General features: G+C 49.5%; 1 protein-coding gene across 1 annotated transcript in view; it reads right to left on the bottom strand.

Annotated features, from left to right (window-relative positions):
• Positions 1–14,647, bottom strand: part of LOC145360863 (AP-1 complex subunit mu-1-like) — a 30,475-nt gene extending 15,828 nt beyond the window's left edge. The window contains exons 1-4 of the mRNA XM_080216343.1: positions 14,537–14,647; positions 7,118–7,274; positions 3,524–3,591; positions 1,147–1,277 (exon numbers count right to left, since the gene is read on the bottom strand). Of these exons, the coding sequence (XP_080072469.1) occupies positions 1,147–1,277; positions 3,524–3,591; positions 7,118–7,274; positions 14,537–14,578 (398 nt within the window). The 5' untranslated portion in view covers positions 14,579–14,647. The remainder of the gene's footprint in view (positions 1–1,146; positions 1,278–3,523; positions 3,592–7,117; positions 7,275–14,536) is intronic.
• Positions 14,648–22,977: the final 8,330 nt, after the last annotated feature.

Below are 22,977 nucleotides of genomic sequence, written 5' to 3'. Positions count from 1 at the left end.
GTCACAGTGCTCTCCTTCGCACCACCACCCCACCCCCAACCCAACAATCCCAATTTTCCCTCCCTCATACTTTGCTTATTAAAATAAGTATTAAATATCTCTATATCTATCCACTTCAGGGCATTTGCCTGTTGCAGAAGCATCAACAGCTTAATCAGGGCACGCGGGATCCGACAGGAGAGGTGATGGCCTTGTGGTATTATCGCGAGGCTGTTAATCCAGAAACTCTGCAAATGTTATGAGCACCTGGGTTCGAATCCCGCCATGGAAGGTGGTGGAATTTGAATTCAATAAACAATATCTGGAATTAAGAATCTACTGATGACCATGAAAGCATTGTCAGAAAAATCTACCTGGTTCACTAATATCCTTTAGGGAAGGAAATCTGCCGTCCTTACCCGGTCTGGCCTATGTGAGTCCAAAGCCACACCTTTGGTTGACTCTTAATTGCCCTCAGGCAACTAGGGATGGGCAGTAAATGCTGGCCAGCCAGTGACACCCATGTCCCTTGTATGAATAAGAAAAATATTTTGGGGTGGGACTGGAGATTTGTTGGGTTTGACAAAATCAACATGGATAGTGACACACCCAAGATTCTCTGGCTTGAGATTGGATGGTGAGGAGGGGATAGGATGGAGAAGAGTGATGAAGGGCCAGGTTTCTGTAGTCTTGCTGTGAAGTAGATGTTCTACACGGTTGAGATTAATGGCTCTAATCTATTGACAGCTTTTCTCTCAGAGAATAAATATGTGGGTGAAGAATAACAGGGATGCTAGTCCGCCATGATTACACATGGCAGGGGTTAGGAATCTCAGAGCTGATCTCATTGGAAGATGTAAAATTCTTAATGGCATTTGCTTCAATTCATTTGTGGGACATGGGCGTCGCTGGCCGGACCAGCATTTATTGCCCATCCCTAGTTGCCCTAGGAACCCCTGTCCCTGTGGGGCAGCAGTGTTAACTACTGTGCCACTGTGCCACCAACTATGCCATGCCTTGCGATGCACACATTCTCCAACGCCCAACTCTCCTCACCACCACCTCTACACCATCGAGCACCAGACATTCTCCTGACTTGTGCGAATATTTGAGGGATCTCCAGGCTCTCTGGGGTTGAGGAGCGCAATATGAGGGGCAGACACTCACTCCTGCAGGATTTTACTGTCCGTGGTCTGCGGGAAACCAAAGTCCATGATTTCATCCAGTAGCTCGTAAATAATCACAAAGTTGTCCCGGATGCTCTCCTCCTCCAGCTCCTTAAAGTATTCCGTGAAGACCTGGGGAGAACACAGATGTCAGCTACTATTGGGTGCAGGTTAAGTACAATAAATGAGGAGACAGTTTCCCTACTCCCACTCTGCAATGTCTACCCCTCAAGACGCAAACTCTTGGGATACATCTCCAAGGACATCTGCAGTGTTCTAATATCTCATCCAAATAACTCTTTGGACAATGCACCATTTAGCAAAGCCAATCCACCTAATCTGCATATCTTTGGACACTAAGGGGCATTTAGCATGGCCAATCCACCTAACCTACACATCTTTGGATACTAAGGGGCATTTAGCATGGCCAATCCACCTAACCTGCACATCTTTGGACACTAAGGGGCATCTGGCATGGCCAACCCATCTAACTGGCACATCTTGGGACACTAAGGGGCAGTTTATCATGACCACTTCACCTAATTTACACATGTATGGACTGTGGGAGGAAACTGGAGCACCCGGAGGAAACCCATGCAGACACAGAGAGAACATACAGATTCCACATAGATGGTGACCCATGCTGGGAGTTGAGCCTGGGTCGCTGGCGCTGTGAGGCAGCAGTGCTAACCACTGTGACACCATGCTGCCCAGTTAAGAGTTGACCACATTTCTGTGGCTCTGGAGTCACATGTAGGCCAGACCGGGCAAGGACGGCAGATTTCCTTCCCTGAAGGGGCACTAGTGACCCAGATGGGTTTTCTCAATAACCAATGGTAGTCGTCATGGGACTGAAGACAGATATTTAATTCCAGATTTTATTAATTGAATTCAAAGTCCACCAGCTGCCATGGTGGGATTTGAACCTATGTCCCCAAAGCCCCTGGGCCTCTGGATTACTAGTCCAGGGTCGTTACTGTGCTGCCAGTTCCTTCATGCAACCTGTCTGCCATCTGTTGTGGAAGCTCAGACCCTCAGCCCGTGGCTCTGACCGTGGGCTATCAGCGCAGCATTCAGATTGAGAGTTCAAATCCTGCCGTGGACTAGACGGGCCAAATGGCCTCTTGACACGCCACGAAGATTTATCATGTAATCGAATCCGTTAGGAAATTCTTCACCAAAGATGAGTTGGGGGATTGTGAAAACACAAGGCGTGGTTAAGGTGGATTACACAGAGACACTTAAGAGGACGTAAGGTAAACAGATGAGGGAGAAAGAAGCGGAAGGGTTGGCTGATGGGGTGAGAGGAAGTAGAGTGGGAGGAATCTTTGCATGGAGCTGGCCTAAACAAGCTGGGCCGAATGGCCTGCTTCAGCGTTGTGCAGTCAATGGGATTCATCCGGTTACTAGACGTTGGGGATTTCGGGAAGGAGATGGTCCACTAGCATCTACACGGCCACCACCCAACCCCACCACCCCCACCTCCTGCCCATTCCTCATTCCAACACGCGGATGCAGTCCCACACGAGCAGTTGACTCACATGGCTTTGTTGCAACTAAGGTGGGACATGCAAACGTAGCCTGACCGAGCCACGTGGAATCCCTGCAGGGTAGAAGGAGTCCAATCAGACCACCCAGTCTGCACCAATAACTTTCCCACCCCTCTGCCCAGTGAAGCAGTTGAGGTGACCTCATTGAATGTTTTTAAGGCAGGGATAGATACATTTTTGAACAGTAAAGGAATTAAGGGTTATGGTGAGCGGGGCGGGTAAGTGGAGCTGAGTCCACAAAAAGATCAGCCATGATCTTATTGAATGACGGACCAGGCTCGAGGAGCCAGATGGCTGACTCCTGCTCCTAATTTTTATGTACCCTCTTGTATTTACCCTGTTAGTCCCCCTGATACTGAGGAGCAATTTAGCATGGCCGATCTACTTAACCTGTACATCTTTGGACTGTGGGAGGAAACCAGAGCACCCGGAGGAAACCCATGCGGACACGATGAGAACGTGCAGACTCCGCACAGCCAGTGACCCAAACCAGGAATTGAACCCAGGTCCCTGGCGCTGTGAGGCAGCAATGCTAACCACTGTGCCACCGTGCTGCCCCAACCGACTCAAGAACAGCTTCTTCCCTGCTGCCATTAGACTTTTGAATGGACCTACGCCCCAATGAACACTTGGAATTCCCGTTCACTATCTCAGATGTGGGGAGTGTCTCACTTGGAGACAACACTCGATGCCCAAGCCCTGTAGAATAGCAACTCAGGGTCAATCTAAACCCAGGGCCTGGATCAGAGGCAGGGACATGACCCACCACATCACACATCCTCCGAGTACCCCTTATGCCATGATTTTGATATAAAATGAGGTCCTTACCTGTACGATTTTGTATAGGAATGCATAGACAAGTGAGGCATTTGCATTTTTTGTTGTTGTTGCAACCACTGACCACTAGGTTAAGGAAAAGAAACACTTGGTCATCTTCAATGTGTCACATCCTCACACTTGAGCTTCAAATCTCTTAAATCTCCTCTCTCAACACTTTACACTTTCTCAGGACACTAAGGAAATTTGGCATGTCTGGTATGATTCTCACTGACTTTTACAGATGCACCATAGAAAGCATTCTTTCTGCTTGTATCACAGCTTGGTATGGGCTCCTGCTCTGCCCAAGACCGCAAGGAACCACAAAAGGTCATGAATGTAGCCCAGTCCATCATGCAAACCAGCCTCCCATCCATTGACTCTGTCTACACTTCCTGCTGCCTCAGCAAAGCAGCCAGTATAATTAAGGACCCCACGCACCCCGGACATTCTCTCTTCCACCTTCTCCCGTCGGGAAAAAGATACAAAAGTCTGAGGTCACGTACCAACCGACTCAAGAACAGCTTCTTCCCTGCTGCTGTCAGATTTTTGAATGGACCTACCTCGCATTAGGTTGATCTTTCTCTACACCCTAACTATGACTGTAACACTACATTTTGCACCCTCTCTTTTCCTTCTCTATGAACGATATGCTTTGTCTGTATAGCACGCAAGAAACAATACTTTTCACTGTATACTAATACATGTGTCAATAATAAATCAAATCAAGTCAAATCAAAACTACATTCTGCACTCTCTCCTTCTCTATGAACGGTATGCTTTGTCTGTATAGCGCGCAAGAAACAATACTTTTCATTGTATACTAACACATGTGACAATAATAAATCAAACCAAATCAAAACTTTACACTGATTTAGTTTTAGTGAGATCTAATTATTCTTTGTTTCTGGTACCTTACTTCAATCTTTTTCTTTTAATTCTTTGATAGGATGTGGGCATCACTGACTAGGTCAGTATTTGTTACCCATCCCTGATTGAGAAGATGGCTGTGAGCTGTTTTCTTGAGCTGCTGCAGTCCATGTGGCGTAGGTGCACGCACAGTGCTGATAGGGAAGGAGTTCCAGGACGCTGACCCAGTGACAATGGAGGGATGGCTGATATTTTTCCAAGTCAGGATGGCATGTAGCTGGGAGGGGAACTCGCAAGCGGTGGTGTTCCCTTCTGTCTGTTGCCCTTGTCCTTCTAGATGTTATCAGGGGGCAGGAAGCCTGGTAGATTATCTCCCACACCCAGAACAATTGGAGTTAGATCAGCCCGGTACTCATTGGGTGTCAGAACAGGCTTATGGATTGAATGGCTTATTCCTATTGTGTGGCACAGTGGTTAGCACTGCTGCCTCACAGTGCCAGAGACACGGGTTTGATTCCTGGCTTGGGTCACTGTCTGTGTGGAGTTTGCACGTTCTCCCCATGTCTGCGTGGGTTTCCTCGGGTGCTCTGGTTTCCTCCCATAGTCCAAAGATGTGTGGGTTAGGTGGGATTGACCATGCTAAAATTGCCCCTTAGTGTCAGGGGGATTAGCCAGGGTAAATGCATGGGGTTATGGGGATAGGGCTAGGGTACGATTGTGGCCGGTGCAGACCCGATGGGCTGAATAGCCTCCTTCTGCACCGTAAGGATTCTATGAAGTTACTGTGGAAATCCCATAGTCGCCACACTCAGGCGTCTGTTTGGGTACACTGAAGGAGAATTTAGCACGGTCAATGCACCCTAACCAACACATCTTTCAGACTGTGGGAGAAAACCCATGCAGAGATGGGGAGAACATGCAAATTTGCACAAACAGTGACCCAAGCCGGATCCCTGGCGCTGTGAGGCAGCAGTGCTAACCACTGTGTCACCGTGCTGCCCTCTAACAGTGCCCAAGCAGAGACAGGTATCAGTTTGTCTGTAAGAACATAAGAACATAAGAAATGGGAGCAGGAGTAGGCCATCTAGCCCTTCGAGCCTGCCCCGCCATTCAATAAGATCATGGCTGATCTGAAGTGGATCAGTTCCACTTTCCTGCTCTCTCCCCATAACCCTTAATTCCCTTGTCTGTCAAAAACCTATCTACCCGTGACTTAAATATATTCAGCGAGGCAGCCTCCACCACTTCAATGGGCAGACAATTCCAGAGATTCACCACCCTTTGAGTGAAGAAGTTCCTCCTCAACTCTGATCTAAACTGTCCCCCCTTATCTTGAGGCTGTGCCCTCTAGTCCTGCTATCCTTTCTAAGCAGGAAGAATCTCTCTACCTCTACCCTATCCATCCATTTCATTATCTTATTCATCTCTATAAGATCCCCCCTCATCCTTCTAAACTCCAACGAGTACAGACCCAGTCTATTTAGTCTCTCTTCATAGTCCAACCCCCTCATCTCTGGTATCAGCCTAGTGAACCTTCTCTGCACTCCCTCCAAGGCCAATATGTCCTTGCATAAGTGCGGCGACCAAAACTGCGCACAGTACTCCAGCTGCGGCCTCACCAATGCCCTATACTAAGTCTATTCTCAAAATATTCCAAAAAGCATTCTGCCCCTAGACTTTCCTTTCTACAATCATGGTTCAGCTTAGGATTTTTTTGTTGCAACGTAAACATTTCCATTCAATGTTTCACATGAAATGTCACTGTATCATTCATAACTTTTTCACAAGATGGCAGTGAGGACTTAGTGAAGTGTCTCTGGGAGTCAGAGGGAGGGAGGGAGGGTGATAGAGGGAGAGAGAGAGAGAGCAGGCATGACAGAGGGAGAGAAGGTAGGAGCGATGGAGGAAGAGAGAGCAGGCATGACAGAGGGAGAGAAGGTAGGAGCGATAGAGGAAGAGAGAGCAGGCGTGACAGAGGGAGAGCGGAGGTGACAGAGGAAGGGAGGGAGGGTGCCACAGAGGGTGGAAGGGCGGAGGCAACAGAGGGAGGGAATGAAGGGAGAATGGAAACGACAGAGGGAGGGAGGGCAGAAGCAACAGAGGGAGGGAAGGGAGGGTGGGAGGGAGAACGGAGGCAACAGTGCGAGGGAGGGTGGGAGAGTAGAGGCAGCAGAAGAAGGGTGGGAGGGAGGGCAGAGGCAGCAGTGAGAGGGAGGGAGAGAGGTAGGGCAGGTGTGACAAAGGGAGGGCAGGTGGGAGGAGAGCAGAGGTGACAGAGTGAGGGAGGGAAGGGAGGGTGGGAGTAACGGAGGGAGGGAGAGCGTAGGCGACCGAGGGTGGGAGGGCAGAGGCGACGGAGGAAGCGAGGGATGGAGGGTGTGACAGAGGGAGGGAGGGAGAGTGGAACTGACGGAGGGAGGGAGGGGTAGCGGGTGTGACAGAGGGAGGGAGGGAGAGTGGAACTGACGGAGGGAGGGAGGGGTAGCGGGTGTGACAGAGGGAGGGAGGGAGAGTGGAACTGACGGAGGGATGGAGGGGTAGCGGGTGTGACAGAGGGAGGAAGAGCACACTCAACTAACCATGGCAACAGCGTAGACTAGTGCTGAAATGAGAGGCAAAGCTAAGAAGATCCCACGTAGCGGTGTGACCAGTCCGAGGATCTAGTGTGACTGCAGACAGCTCCAACACTGACTCACCATTGGGTGGAGACATTCTCTGGGGTAAAGTAAAGGATACAGTACAAGTTGCTGTGCTTAATCCACAAGAAATGAACTTTTCCATAGGTCAGCAGAGGAGATAAGGCCCCTTCATCCTCCTTCTGTGTTAGAATGGGAATGAAGTGTTCGATCACTGACATGTCCACATCGCCTTTGTAGTTCCGACAGATCAGGAGCTGTCCCAGTGGAGAGTTTGAAGAAAGATTAATATTAGAGGTTATTAGACTTACAAGCCCTCCCATACATCTCTCATCAACTTTTACAGATGCACCATAGAAAGCATTCTTTCTGGTTGTATCACAGCTTGATCTGGGCTCCTGCTCTGCCCAAGACCGCAAGAAACTGTAGAAAGTAGCCCAACACATCACACAAACCAGCCTCCCATCCGTTGACTCTGTCTACACTTCCCGCTGCCTCGGCAAAGCAGCCAGCGTAATTAAGGACCCCATTCACCCCCGACATTCTCTCTTCCACCTTCTTCCATCAGGAAAAAGATACAAAAGTCTGAGGTCACGTACCAACCGACTCAAGAACAGCTTCTTCCCTGCTGCTGTCAGACTTTTGAATGGACCTACCTTGCATTAAGCTGATTTTTCTCGGCACCCTAGCTATGACTGTAACACTACATTCTGCACTGTCTCCTTTCCTTCTCTATGAGTGGTATGCTTTGTCTGTACACAAGAAACAATACTTTTCACCGAATGTTAATACATGTGACAATAATAAATCAAATCAAATATACAGACACGCAAGGCAGATAAAACACATTCTTTTCCACAGCTTATTTTCCCTGGAAAAGCTTTCTAGGATGAAGCCATAGTCTATAGCTCCACTCTGCATCAGCTTAAAGTTTATTTATTAGTGTCGCAAGTAGGCTTAAATTAACACCGCAATGAAGTTACTGTGGAAATCCCCTTGTCACCACACCCCGGCGCCTGTTCGGGTACACTGAACAAAGAACAAAGAAAATTACAGCACAGGAACACGCCCTGTTCAGACCATGCTGCCGGTCTGAACTAAAACCCTTTCGGGGACCATATCCCTCCATTCCCATCCTATTCATGTATTTGTCAAGACAGTCCTTAAAGCTCTCTATGTATCCGCTTCCACTAACTCCCCCGGCAGTGAGTTCCAGGCACCCACCACCCTCTGTGTAACTTTTGCCCAGATCACTGAGGGAGAATTTAGCACAGTCAATGCACCCAACTAACACGTCTTTCGGACTGTGGGAGGAAACCGGAGGAAACCCACGCAGACACGGGGAGAACGTGCAAACTCCAAACAGACAGTGACCCAAGCCCAGGAATGGAACCCAGGTCCCTGGCGCTGTGAGGCAGCAGTGCCAACCTCTGTGCCACCCACCGAAAGCTTCAACAATGATAGACAGGCCTCGAAATGGATCCGGGCTGGTCGTCAACGTCTGGACTCCCTCCCCACATCTGGCCACCCGATGGAGGCCATTGAGGTAGAGGCCCATCTGCAACAGCTCAATGACGGGCAATGGCTGTCCTTCCTGTGACTCCCACATCTGGGGAGAAAACCAACCCCAACTCCCTCATCCTCCCCCCCACCGGAATCTCCAGGAAGAAATTCCCAGAAGGAAAGAAATATTTCAGCCCAGTATTCATATTTCCCAGTGTTTACTGACGTTCCATTTTGAGATGTAGCAACCTGAGGTGACTGGGTGTGGCACATAACAAACTAAATTGACTGAGAAGAACGACGCACAATGAGGGTTTAGCAGCACAACCTCTCCCCCCAATGCCCAAACTCCGATTGCAACCTCCAGTCCCGGCAGTAAGCGCCCTCGCTCCCGATTGGCCAGGTTAGCACGCTCGCACTCCATTGGTTCCAGCCTGGTCATGTGGCCCATGAAGTGTCGCCCATTACAGGGGCCAGACTACCAGACAAGATATGCAAGACCAGTTTGCGCCAGGATTCTTATTTCCCCGCTTTCACGGTTTTTTTCCTTTCTGGATATGCTCCTGCCAACATCAATGGGGATGAATTGGAGATGAGCGAGAGCTTCGAATTTCTAGGTGTCCAGATCACCAACAACCTGTCCTGGTCCCTCCATGCTGACATTATAGTTAAGAAAGCTCACCAACGCCTCTACTTTCTCAGAAGACTAAGGAAATTTGGCATATCAGCTACGACTCTCACCAACTTTTACAGATGCACCATAGAAAGCATCCTTTCCGGATGTATCACAGCTTGGTATGGGCTCCTGCTCTGCCCAAGACTGAAAGGAACTACAAAGGATTGTGAACACAGCCCCCTCCATCATGCAAACCAGCCTCCCATCCATTGGCCCCGTCTACACTTCCCACTGCCTCGGAAAAGCAGCCAGCATAATTAAGGACCCCATGCATCCCAGACATCCTCTCTTCCACCTCCTTCCATCAGGAAAAAGATACAAAAGTCTGAAAACATGTGCTGACTGATTCAAGAATAACTTCTTCCCTGCTGCCATCAGACTTTTGAACAGACCTGACTATATATTACGCTGATCTTTCTCTACACCCTAGCTATGACTGTAACACTACATTCTGCACCCTCTCCTTTACTTCTCATAGAATGCAGAAGGAGACCATTTAGCCCATCAAGTTTACACTGACCACAATCCCACCAAGATCCTACCCCCATAACCCCATGTGTTTACTCTAAATAATCTCCTTGACACTAAGGGTCAATTTAGCATGACCAATCAACCTAATTTGCACATCTTTGGACTGTGGGACAAAGCCAGGAGCACCTGGAGGAAACCCACACAGACATGGGGAGAAAGTACAAACTCCACACAGACACGAGGCCAGAATCGAACCCAGATCTCTAGTGCTATGAGGCAGCAGTGCTAACCATTATGCCACCATGCTACCCATGTACTCCCTTATGCAATCCAAGAACGGTATGTTTTGTCTGTATAGTGCGCAAGAAGCAATACTTTTCACTGAATCCCAATACATCTGACAATAGTAAATCAAATCAAAGAAAAGCTGAGTGCATTGGTATCTGGTATATTGAAGATTTTTTTCAAAAAGGCAATTCCTCTAAATGTGAACTCTTGTCCTTTGTCGTTCTCTCCTACATTTCTGTGCCGTCAGCTGAACATAAAAGCTGATTGCTTGCTGCAACTTATTGACTTCCAGCCGATTGTAAATTAGACTGAGGTTCGTGAATTTTTAATCTGTAAGATTGCCAATGGTGGTACTTCCCTTTCCATCTCGAAAGACAGCGTGCGTTTATACGCCATCTCTGAAGGAGCCAAATCTCCTGGATGGGAGCCCCTTCAAACACAACATGACACTGAGCCACAGAGAAAAATATTAGGGGAGGGAGAACCAAGGCTTTGGGAAGGTGTGTCTGAAAGAGAGAGGGACAGGTGGATAGCCAGGGAGGGAATTCCATAGTTTCTTCATAGTTGAAGGCCCAGTTGGTTCAGGAGGGTAGAAAACTCTGGAAGAATAACATTTTGGAGAGGTAACTGGATGAAAATATTTAATTTAGAAAAAGAAGGTTAAGGAAGCAAGTGGCACAGTGGTTAGCACTGCTGCCTCAGCGCCAGGAACCTGGGTTTGATTCCCGCTCAGGTCACTGTCTGTGTGGAGTCTTTACATTCTCCCCGTGTCTGCGTGGGTTTCCTCCGGGTGCTCCGGTTTCCTCCCACAATCCAAAGATATGCAGATTAGGTGGATGTTAAGTTGACCCTACTGTCAGGGAATTAGCAGGATAAATATATGGGATCATGGGAGGAAACTGAAGCACCCGGAGAAAACCCATGCAGGCATGGGGAGAACGTGCAAACTTCCTTCCTTCAGTCCAAAGATTTGGAGGTTAGGTGGATTGGTCATGCTAAATTGCCCCTTGGTGTCCAAAGATGTGTGGGTTAGGAGGATTGGCCATGCTAAATTGCCCCTTATTGTCCAAAGATGTGCAGGTTAGGTGGATTGGCCATGCTAAATTAACTCTAATCTCGGGTTGAGTATTGAGTGAGTCTGTTAGGCTGCCAGTGACTACAGTCCTTCATAATCCGACTGAGTTAAAGAAGGCGTGTTGTATTCATCAAGAGTCCACCTCCTACCCACTCGCAGGGTGCCACTTGCAGTATAATTACTTTTGGCAGATTTTTCTGGTCAATTAATAGATTGTGTGGTTCAAGAGTGAGTCAGTCACCTTTGCAGTTTGTGATGGACTGTAAAGACTAGCATGGAGCAGCTGGGTCGAATGGCCTGATCCTACTCTCTGTCAAAGTCAATATATTGATGCCTTTGGGCCCATTTAGGTTAATGGAAAATGGTGGCGCCGTAATTGTCCTCTGTGCCCGAGGAGCTTTCTTGCTTGCAACCAACTGGAAGTGGGGATGTGGCAGGCTGTGATGCCCCACGTGTGCGAACAGCCTGTCAACACACCCATTAGGTTCCCTGATAAAGGAGGAAACTGAAGCACCCGGAGGAAACCCACGCAGACACGGGGGGAGCGTGCAAACTTCACACAGATAGTGATCCAAGGCTGGAATCGAATCCTTATCCCTGATGCTGTGAGACAGCAGTGCTAACCACCGTGCTGTTCTTTGGGGTGCATGACCCAGAAAGCAGCAGGACAGGTAAACAAGGTGGTTAAAAAGGCACATGGGCACTTCCTAATATTCGCCAAGGCGTAGAGTGTGAGAGCAGGAAGGTTATGATGGAGCTGTATAAAAATTAGACCATAGTTAGAGTACTCTGTGCAGCTCTGGTCACCATACTGTAGGAAGGATGTGATTGTACTAGAGGCGATGCAGAGGACATCCACCAGGATGCTGTTTCAGCTCTGAGGAGAGGCTGGTTAGGCCGAGGCCTGTTTTCTTCTGTGCAGAGAAGGCCGAGGGAGGGATCTGATCGATGTGTACACAATTAGGAGGGACATAAATAGGAAGAAGCATCTCCCCTTAGCAGAGAGGTCAATAGCAAGGGGCACCGATCTTAGGTAAGGAGCAGGAGGTTTCGAGGGGATTTGAGGAAAATCCTTTTCAACCAGGGGGTGGTGGAAATTTGGAACTCGGTGTCTGAAAGGGTGGCGGAGACAGAGACTCTCATAACATTTAGACCAGCACCTGAAACGCGTGCACAGCTACCGATCCAGCAGTGATAAATGAAGTGAGGTGATGTGGTGGCACAGTGGTTAACACTGCTGTCTCACAGCGCCAGGGACCCGGGTTCGATACCCAGCTCGGGGTCACTGTCTGCACATGTGTCTGCGTGGGTTTTCTCCGGCTGCTCTGGTTTCCTCCCACAGTCCAAAAGACGTGCGGTTTAGACCATACTAAAATTCTCCTTCAGTGTTACCCAAACAGGCGCCAGAGTGTGGCAACTAGGGGATTTTCACAGTAAATATAAATCTACTCGTGACCTTAAATAGATAGTTGATTGATGGTCGGTGCAGACATGATGGACTGAAAGGTCTCTCTCTCTCTGTGATGCAAAGCTCTAGGATGTAAAGACAGTCTATCAGTTCGAGAACAATCTCAGGATGTTGCGAAGCACTTTGCAACCAAATAAGTGCTTTTGACGTTTTTAACAGTCATCGTTGTAGGGTAGGAAATGTGGCAACCAACCCAGGCACAGCATGATCCCACACACAGCACAGCAATAATGATCAGAGAGGTAGACTGAGGGGTAAGTATTGGCCAGGACACTGGGGAGCTTGCTCTTAACAATAGTAAGAAGCCTCGCAACGCCAGGTTAAAGTCCAACAGGTTTATTTGGAGCAAATGCCACTAGCTTTCGAAACTGGCTGCTCATTCATCAGGTGGCTGGGAGATGCAACTCCCACCCACCTGACGAAGGAGCAGTGCTCCAAAAGCTAATTTGCTACCAATAAACCTGTTGGACTTTAACCTGGTGTTGTGAGACTTCTTACTGTGTTTACCCCAGTCCAACGCCGGCATCTCCACACCATGCTTAACAATAGTGCCATGGGTCTTTTCCATCTGTGTGAGATGGCAGCCAGGGTATAAGGTGACAACAGGCAGCATCCTTCCCCCCCACCCCCCCACCACCCCTCGAAAGGGTCACCCAGACTCGAAACGCTAGCTCTGTTCTCTGTCCACAGGATAGAACTCGATGGGCCAAATGGCCTCCTTCCGCACTGTGGGGATTCTATGACTTGTGGTGGCCTGCTTTCAAAGGGACCGACCCAGCTTACCATAAGGTCACCTGGGCAACCATAAGACCATAAGAAACGGGAACAGGAGTAGGCCATTCAGCCCTTTGAGCTTGTTCTGCCATTTAATAAGATCATAGGCTGATCTCATACTGACTAAGTCCCCCTTTCTCCCTTTGTAACACCTTAATCCCTCGACTGATTAAAATCCATCGATCTCGGACTCGGAAATGTTCAAGGATTCGACATCCACAGCTTCCTGGGGTAAAGAATTCCAAAGAGTCGCCACACTTTGAGAGAAAAATGCTTTCCTCAAATCTGTCAGAAATGAGCCGCTGCCCCCCCTCCTCATTCTGTGGCTATGCCCTCCGGTCCCGACACTCTCCCACAAGTGGAAACACCCTTCCAACATTTACCCTGTCTGAACCGCCGCCCCCCCCAACGGCTCCCCGCATGGCCAATCCAGCTAACCTCCACATCTTTAGATACTAAGGGGGAATTTAGCATGGCCAATCCGCTTCATCGTAACATCTTTGGACGCAAAGGGACAATATAGCGTAGCCAATCCACCTAACCTGCCCGTCTTTGGACAATGTGGGGCAATTTAGTATGGCCAATTCACCTAATGTGCACATCTTTGGACACTAAGGGGCAATTAGCATGGCAAATCCAGCTAACCTACACATTTTGGACACTAAGGGGCAATTAACAGGGCAAATCCAGCTAACTTGCACATTTTGGGATACTAAGGGATAATTTAGCATGGCCAATCCACCTAACCCGCACATCTTTGGACACTATGGGACAATTTAGCATGGCCAACCCACCTAACCTGCACATCTTTGGACACTAAGGGACAACTTAGCATGGCCAATCCACCTAATCCGCACATCTTTGAACATTAAGTGACAATTTAGCGTGGTCAATCCACCTAATCTACTCACCATGCCCTGTGGTAAAACGGAGGCAGGATAAATATGTGACATCATAGGGGCCTTGTCCAATATCGGACTCAGCTGAGATTGTGCTGCATTTGCAAAAAATCCAAATTAAGTATGAAAGAACCATCCTATCTTGCCTCAACTTCCCTGAACTTATTCAGCTTGGTCACAACTTAAAACTGACCAAAATTACAGGTGGAACTCCAAGTGAGAGGCGGATTGCTTTTCCTGCACCAGCCAGTGGAGGGTCTCTGAAGCTGCACAAAGTTGTTTGGGCTTTGTCTCTCTTGTGCCTACCCACCCCCCCCAGCACTGAGCCAGGTATATCATTCTCCCTTCCACAAGGAGAGACCTACCTTGCCTTTAAGGTCCAGGATATAGATAGCAGAGGCTGACATTGCTCCAGGGTGCTTGTGAGAAGTTGCCGAGATTCCCAGACGAGAAACAACTTCCTCCTTCCTGCCTGCCAACACGTCACTGTTTGCAGGTAAATCTGTAACCAGCCCACCTCTTAAAGGCGCTCCTCTTCAGGTGTGCCTCCTGGAATTAGGGTCCAGTGACCGAAAATAGAGTCAGGTGGGCGTGACACAGACGGGGAAAGTAGCCTCAACGGGGTCAAAGATTGGTTTAGTAACCCCCCATTAACAAAACGGGAAGAACCAGAAAGAGGAAGGAGAAGTCTAACAATCTAAAGGAAATATTTAGCGGCAAAAATGAATCACTTTTTCACTCTCAGTGACTTCCTAATCAATGCTTTGCAATGACCCCTACAGGATTCAGTCAGATGTTCACCTACAAAAGTCAGAGAATCCCTACATTGCAGAAGGAAGCCCATCGAATCTGCACCGATAACAATCCCACCCAGCCCCTATCCCTGCAGCCCCACATATCCACCTTGCTAATCCCTCTAACCTACGCATCCTGGGACACTAAGGGGCAATTCAGCACGGCCAATGCATCTAACCCGCACGTCTTTGGACCGTGGGAGGAAACCGGAGCACCCGGAGGAAACCCACGCAGACACGGGGAAAATGTAAAACTCCACACAGACAGTGACCCAAGACGGGAATTGAACCCAGGTCCACTGGCGTTGTGAGGCAGCAGTGCTAACCACTGTGCCACCATGATATCTCAAAAGCTGAGCACTGTTTGAGAGGTTCACTACAAGGTGAGGGTTGATAGAACTTTGGCAAGGCAGGAGCCTCCCTCTCTCTCTCTGAACAGGACAGAGTCCCTCACTATCTGGGACAGAGGGAGAATGGAATCATTTCAGAAATGGTTAGTTGCTCTTTTTGTTGGGGAGGTGGGATGAGGAATTACCTCTTAAATTGATAAGACCATGAAACCATAAGACGTAGGAGCAGAAGTAGGCCATTCAGCCCATTGATTTGGTTTGATTCATTATTGTCGCATATATTGGGATACAGCGAAAAATATTGTTTCCTGCGCGCGATACAGACAAAGCGTACTGTTCATAGAGTACGTAGGGGAGGAGGAAAGGAGAGGGTGTAGAATGTAGTGTTCTCGTCATAGCTAGAGTGTAGAGAAAGATCAGCTTAATATATGGTGAGTCCATTCAAAAATCTGATGGCAGGAGGGAAGCCTCACAGCTCCAGGGACCTGGGTTCGATTCCTGGCTTGGATCACTGTCTGCGTGGAGTTTGCACATTCTCCCCGTGTCTGCATGGGTTTCATCCGGGTGCTCTGGTTTCCTCCCACAGTCCGAAAGACGTGTTGGTTAGGGAGAATCGGCCATGCTAAATGCTCCCTCTCTCTCAGTCAGAGTACGGCGACTAGGGGATTTTCACAGTAACTTCATTGCAGTGTTAATGTAAGCCTTACTTGTGAGGCTAATAAATAAGCTTTAATCTGCCCATGGCAGCATTTGAACCTGGGTCCGCAAGATGCGAGCTGTGCTTCTGAATCAACAGTCTAGTGACAATGCCACTAGACCACCACCTAGAGGTGCTTGTAGGTGAGTAGAGGAGGTAGCCTTTAATCACCTTTGCAACTGTTGTTTGTGGGTGAGGCTGGAGGTGCCTTGGTCAAGGCACGGGGGGACGTAGTCAGTCCCCACGCCTGGCTTGATTGAAGTATTTTTGGCGGGAAATTGTATCGAATCAAGAACGAAAAGAAGGCAGATAATCTTCACAAGAGCTTCTGCTTCCGTCATAAGGGATTTTTTTTCTCTCTACATTGCTCCGTTCTTTTCACGTGACAGAACTTGGCCCGGGGACCCCGCTGTGTTGCTGTTTGACGCTGATTACAACCAGCTCTCCTTGTGGAAGGGGGGTAAGAAAACACAGCAGGGATGGAGCGTTTGGCACTTGCTGTGTGGTTAACAGTGACGCCCTTGGCTCCTGTGTGTTCTCCAGGCTTATCTGCACCACCAGCCAAAGCCACAAGGCCTGTTCTGTGGTAAATAAGGAAAGGTGAGGGCCTCAATCCCAATCCCAGCACCCCCGGCTCCCCCACTCTCTCTCTCTCTCTCCCCTCCCCCACCCACCCCCCGTGCCCTGACCTCCTTGGTCTCTTAGAAACCCTCGCTGGACACGCAAGATCTCACGACCGCCAAATCAACAAGTCCAAAAAGAAAAGGAAAAGTGACATAAACAGTCAGAATGTGGCCTCAAGCTCGCGCGATTTTTTTTCTTAATATTGTTCGGATGAGTGAGGACGTTTTTCGGATCTCTGGAAGGGACAGAGAGAAGGAATTTTCAATTCACTCACCGCCGGATGGTCAGGTTGATGGGAGGTCTCTTGTGTTTTTTTTAACAGGAACCATGATGTGGAGATGCCGGTGTTGGCCTGGGACGGGCACAGTAAGAAATCTCAGAACTCCAGGTTAAAGTCCAACAGGTTTATTTGGTTGCACGAGCTTTCGGAACGCTGCCCCTTCATCAAGTGAGTTACCGACGTTCCAAAAGCTCGTGCTACCAAACAAACCTGTTGGACTTTAACCTGGTGTTGTGAGACTTCTTACTGGGAAGAAAATCCGACTAGCTGATGCCACACCCTCTGCTGTAAATTATCCCGGCTCATCTTCATATTCTCTTGAAAAAATATTGATCATTTACAGTTGATTCATTTTTGCTATTGTTCTATGTCCTGTTCTTAGCATTGATTCAAATATCTAGACCTTTTCCACCACACTCCTTGGTCCGGTGACATGTCACAGAGTCATAGAATCCCTACAGTGCAGAAAGAGGACCATCAAGTCTGCAGGGACTCTCCGACAGAACATTTTACCCACGTCTTCATTCTCAGTCTATCCCTGTAATTCCATGCATTTAGCCTGCACATTTTGGGGGTGGCACGGTGGCACAGTGCTTAGCACTGTTGCCTCACAGTACCAGGGACCCGGGATCAATTCCCAGCTTGGGTCACTGACTGTGTGGAGTCTGCACATTCTCCCCGTGTCTGTGTGGGTTTCCTCCGGGTGCTCTGGTTTCCTCCCAAACTCCAAAGACGTGCGGGTTAGGTTAATTAGCAGTGGTAAATTGTCCCTTAGTATCAGGGGGACTAGCTAGAATAAATGCATAGATTTATGGGGATAGGGTATGGATGAGATTGTGGTTGGTGCAGACTCGATGGGCCAAATGGATTCCTGCACTGTAGGACTCTATGACTAAGAGCAATTTAGCATGGCCAATCTACCTAACCTACACATCTTTGGACACTAAAGGGCAACTTACCACGCCTATCTGGAATTAAAACTCTACTAATGACCACGAAACTATCGTTGATGTCGGAAAACCCCATCTGCCTCACTAATGTCCATTTAAGGAAGGAAATCTGCCGTCCTTACCCGGTCTGGCCTACATGTGACTCCAGAACTACAGCAATGTGGTTGACTCTCAACTGTCCTCAGGCAACTAGAGATGGGCAATAAATGCTGGCCCAGTCAGCGACACCCATGTCCCACAAATGAATGGAGAAGAATTCTACTAACATTCACATCTTTGGACACTAAGGGGCAATTTAGCATGGTCAATCCTACCTAACCTGCACATCTTTGGACTGTGGGAGGAAACCAGGGCACCCGGAGAAAACCCACGCAGACACGAGGAGAACATGCAGACTCCACACAGACAGTGACCCAAGGCCGGAATTGAACCCGGGTCCCTGCGCTGTGAGGTAGCAGTGCCAACCACTGTGCCAACATGCCTTTCTTGCTACTGAACAATGTAGATGAGACGGGGCCCCTGCCTCTGGGTTCAAGTTCCACCCCAGGACTGGTTGGACATGGAAGGATTGTCCATGATGGGGTTTAGACAACCTTTTGCATCCTAACACTTTCCCACTGTGCCCCAATGTGAATCGAGTGTGCACAGAGGTGCAGAAGCAAGGCACCAGCTCTGTTGAGAGTTCCCAACTTCAGAAATGGCGTGGGGTATGGGCGATGCCAGAGGTTTAATCACATGACCAGCCACCCTGAATTGGCCATCTGACTCATCCATCGTCATGGCAACCCAACGTCCACCATTATTATCAGAAGGTGACTATTGGCTGATTGGATCATCCTTGGCTGTGGGCCGAATGGTCTGCTTTCTTCCCCCATCTCCAACTCAGAAATAAAAATGCTCAAAGACTAAACGGGAAAAGCAGCAAGACAAAGTTTTTTTTTAATGCCACGGAGATTCTTCTGTCCCGGGTCTCTCTCCGCAATGCTTGGGACAATTGCCTTTAATCCCCCAGATAAATCCTGTGCTGATACTGTAATCCTGTCAGAATGAGGGGGAGGTCTTGTTGTAAACGTGAGGTGGGTGTGGGGATGGTGGAGGCAGGTTGGAGGAAGAGGAAGTGGAGGAGGGTGGAGTGGGGGAGGGTGGAATAGAGGAGGGGGAGTGGGGAGGAGGGAGTTGGGGAGGGGGAGTGGGGGAGGAGGGAGTGGGGGAGGGGGAGTGGGGAGGGGGAGTGGGGAGGGGGAGTGGGGAGGGTGGAATAGAGGAGGGGGAGTGAGGGAGGAGGGAGTTGAGGAGGGGGAGTGGGGGAGGAGGGAGTTGGGGAGGGTGGAGTCAGGGAGGAGGGGGTTGGGGAGGGGGGAGTGGGGGAGGAGGGAGTTGGGGAGGGTGGAGTGGGGAGGGGGAGTGGGGGAGGGGGAGTGAGGGAGGAGGGAGTTGAGGAGGGGGAGTGGGGGAGGAGGGAGTTGGGGAGGGTGGAGTGGGGGAGGAGGGAGTTGGGGAGGGGGGAGTGGGGGAGGAGGGAGTTGGGGAGGGGGGAGTGGGGAGGGGGAGTTGGGGAGGGGGAGTGAGGGAGTGGGGGAGGGGGAGTGGGGTGGGGGAGTTGGGGAGGGGTGAGTGACAGAGGAGGGAGTGGGGGAGGGGGAGTTGGGGAGGGGAGAGTGAGGGAGGAGGGAGTGGGGGAGGGGGAGTGAGGGAGGGGGGAGTGGGGGAGGAGGGAGTTGGGGAGGGGGGAGTGGGGGAGGGTGGAATAGAGGAGGGGGAGTGGGGAGGAGGGAGTTGGGGAGGGTGGAATAGAGGAGGGGGAGTGGGGAGGAGGGAGTTGGGGAGGGTGGAATAGAGGAGGGGGAGTGGGGAGGAGGGAGTGAGGGAGGAGGGAGTTGGGGAGGTGGGAGTTGGGGAGGGGGGAGTGGGGGAGGAGGGAGTTGGGGAGGGTGGAGTGGGGGAGGAGGGACTGGGGGAGGGTGGAATAGAGGAGGGGGAGTGGGGAGGGGGGAGTGAGGGAGGAGGGAGTTGGGGAGGTGGGAGTTGGGGAGGGGAGTGGGGAGGGGGAGTGGGGGATGGGGAGTGAGGGAGGAGGGAGTGGGGAGGGGGAGTTGGGGAGGGGGGAGTGAGGGAGGAGGGAGTTGGGGAGGGGAGAATGTGGTTGAAGCATATTCAATACTAATTTGCAACAGGCAGTTGGGTAAATAGAATCACACAGCACAGAAGAGGCCCTTCGGCCCATTGAGTCTGCACTGACACAGTAGAAACACCTGAACTCCCATCTGCCAGCACTTGGCCCATAGCCCTGAATGTTACCGTGCGCCAAGTGCTCATCCAGATACTTTTTAAAGGATGTGAGACATCCCCCCCTCCACCGCCCCCCCCAGGCAGCGCGTCCCAGACCCTCACCACCCTCTGGGTAAAATAGATTTTCCTCACATCTCCCCCAAATCTCCTGCCCCTCACTTTGAACCCGTGTCCCCTCGTAACTGACCCTTCAACTAAGGAGAACAGCTGCTCCCTATCCACCATGTTGGCGCCCTCATAATCTTGTACACCTCGATCAGGTCCCCCTCAGTCTTCTCTGCTCCAGAGAAAACAACCCAAGCCTGTCCAACCTCTCTTCATAACTTAAATGTTCCATCCCAGGCAGCATCCTGGTCAATCTCCTCTGCACCCCCTCCAGTGGCAATAATATCCTTCCTATAATGTGGCGATCAGAACTGTGCACAATACTCTAGCTGTGGCCTCACCAAAGTTCTATACAACTCCAACATGACTTGCCTGCTTTTGTAATCGATACCATCTGACTAACATGCCCTTCCACCTTCAGAGACCTGTGGACAAACATGTCAAGGTTCCCTTTGTTTCACAGACCTTCCTAGCGTCCTGCCATTCATTGAGTGCTTCCTTGTCAAATCACTCCTTCCAAAGTGTACCACCTCACATTTTCCAGGGTTAAATTCCATCTGCCACTAATCTATCCATTTGGCCATTCCATCTATACCTCCTTGTTGCCCAAGACACTCTGCCTCACTGTTAACCGCCCAGGCAGTCTTTGTGTCATCGACAAACTTACTAATCCTACCCACACACACATAGTCATCAATGTAATTTAGATAAATGACAAATTATAGGGGGTCCAACACAGATCCCTGTGCTACGCCACTGGACACTGGTTTCTAGTCACTAAAGCAGCTTCCTGTTATCACCCTCTGTCTCCTACAACTGGGTAAAAAGTCTGACAACACCAGGTTTTAGTCCAACTGATTTATTTCCTACAACTGGGCCAATTTTGAATCCACTTCATCAAATTTCCAAAATACTTGCAAAGGAAAAGCGTTGGAGGGCTTGTATGAGGGAGAAAATAACAGGGAGATGAACTGGATTGTTCTACCCAAGAACCGGGTTAAGAATGATGGGCCGTTTGGTAGCCTGTGCTGTTAAGGGTCTGTGGAATGGCAAAATAAATGATGAAGGAAAGCTTTATGGAATTTTATTATGGGAAGAAACACTTAATGTGGAGGGTAAGTAAATGAACATATTGATTGATAGGTGTACAGGTACAGGGTCACTGAAAGTGGCAATGCAGTTGGAGAAGGTAGTCAAGAAGGCATACGGCACACTTGCCTTCAAGGGCCGGGGTATTGAGTTTAAAAATTGGCAAGTCATGTTGCAGCTTTATAGAACCTTAGTTCGGCCCCACTTGGAATATGGTGTTCGATTCTGGTCGCTACATGACCAGAAGGATGTGGAGGCTTTGGAGAGGGTACAGAAAAGATTTACCAGGGTGTTGCCTGGTATGGAGGGCATTAGCTATGAGGAGAAATTGGAGAAAATTGGTTTGTTCTCATTGGGATGACAACAAACTGGAGGTTGACAACTGGAGCTTGAGGGCTGGCCTAATAGAAATCCACAAGATTATGAGAGGCATGGACAGAGTGGATAGTCAGAAGCTTCTTCCCAGGGTGGAAGAGTCAGTTATTAGGGGGCACAGGTTTAAAGTGCGAGGGGCAAGTTTTAAAGGAGATGTACGAGCACTCTTTTTACACAGAGGGTGGTGGGTGCCTGGAACTCGCTGCTGGGGGACATAATGGAAGTGGATACGGTAAGGGGCATCTGGACAAATACATGAATAGAATGGGATATAGTCCTGGGAAGGGTAGGGGGTTTTAGTTCAGATGGGCAGCATGGTCGGTACAGGCTTGGAGGGCCGAAGGGCCTGTTTCTATGCTGTAATTTTCTTTGTTCTATATCGGAATGGTGACGACTACCTTTATTTTGAACTCTGAGAGACAATGGCAATGCTTTATTTTTCGGGATGAATATTTAACCTCTGCAATATTTTCTAGGCTGGCACGCGGTTGCTAATGATGCATGGGACCTTTCTTTGCCCTCCTCCTTTCTACCTCTGTCATCTTCTCCAGCCTTACAACCCTCCGCAATCTCCAACTCCGACCTCTGTGAACTCCCCCCAACCTCCCATCAATGGCGGCCGTGCCTTCAGCTACCATTCTTATTGGCGAATGAAATGAACTAAATTAAATAAACTGAGTGGCAAATTAAAAGGGATAGCCCCCAAAAAGACGGGGGGGGGGGGGGTCACCTGAAACAAAAGACAAAGCAGAAAGGAAAGTTAAAATATCACACCAAAATGTGGTTGAAGGGGACGATGAGACACCCCAGTTCCTGCGGTGCCCAACGAGCATGGAAAGCCTTGACAAAGCCCTCGGACGCCGTATGCCTCCTCCCCAGGGATGCCTGGCTCCAAGTATAGCCACAGTAAAAGGGGCAGACAGACAGAGGCTAGATAACTCCTCTGGGTGCCCACTGCCTTGACCTATCCCTCCCTGAACCTCCTCCACCTTTCACCTACATCTTTGAATGAGTTTTCCTCCAACCATCTGTCCTGAATCATACAATCCCTACAGTACAGAAGGAGGCCATTCGGCCCATCAAGTCTGCACTGACCGCAATCCCACCGAGACCCTATTGCCGTCACTCCACATATTTACTTACCCTGCTAATCCCCAGATGCTAGGATCAATTTAGCCTGGACAATCCACCTAACCCGCACATCAGGAGGAAACCCACGCAGACATGGGGAGAGTGGCCAGAAAATTACGGCC

The sequence above is a fragment of the Carcharhinus amblyrhynchos genome, chromosome 33, assembly GCF_965287045.1.
Source record: "Carcharhinus amblyrhynchos chromosome 33, sCarAmb.v2.hapA, whole genome shotgun sequence".
NCBI classification, from domain to species: domain Eukaryota; kingdom Metazoa; phylum Chordata; class Chondrichthyes; order Carcharhiniformes; family Carcharhinidae; genus Carcharhinus; species Carcharhinus amblyrhynchos.
Note: the sequence above shows the minus strand (reverse complement) of the source record. Positions and strands in the feature narration are given on the sequence as shown.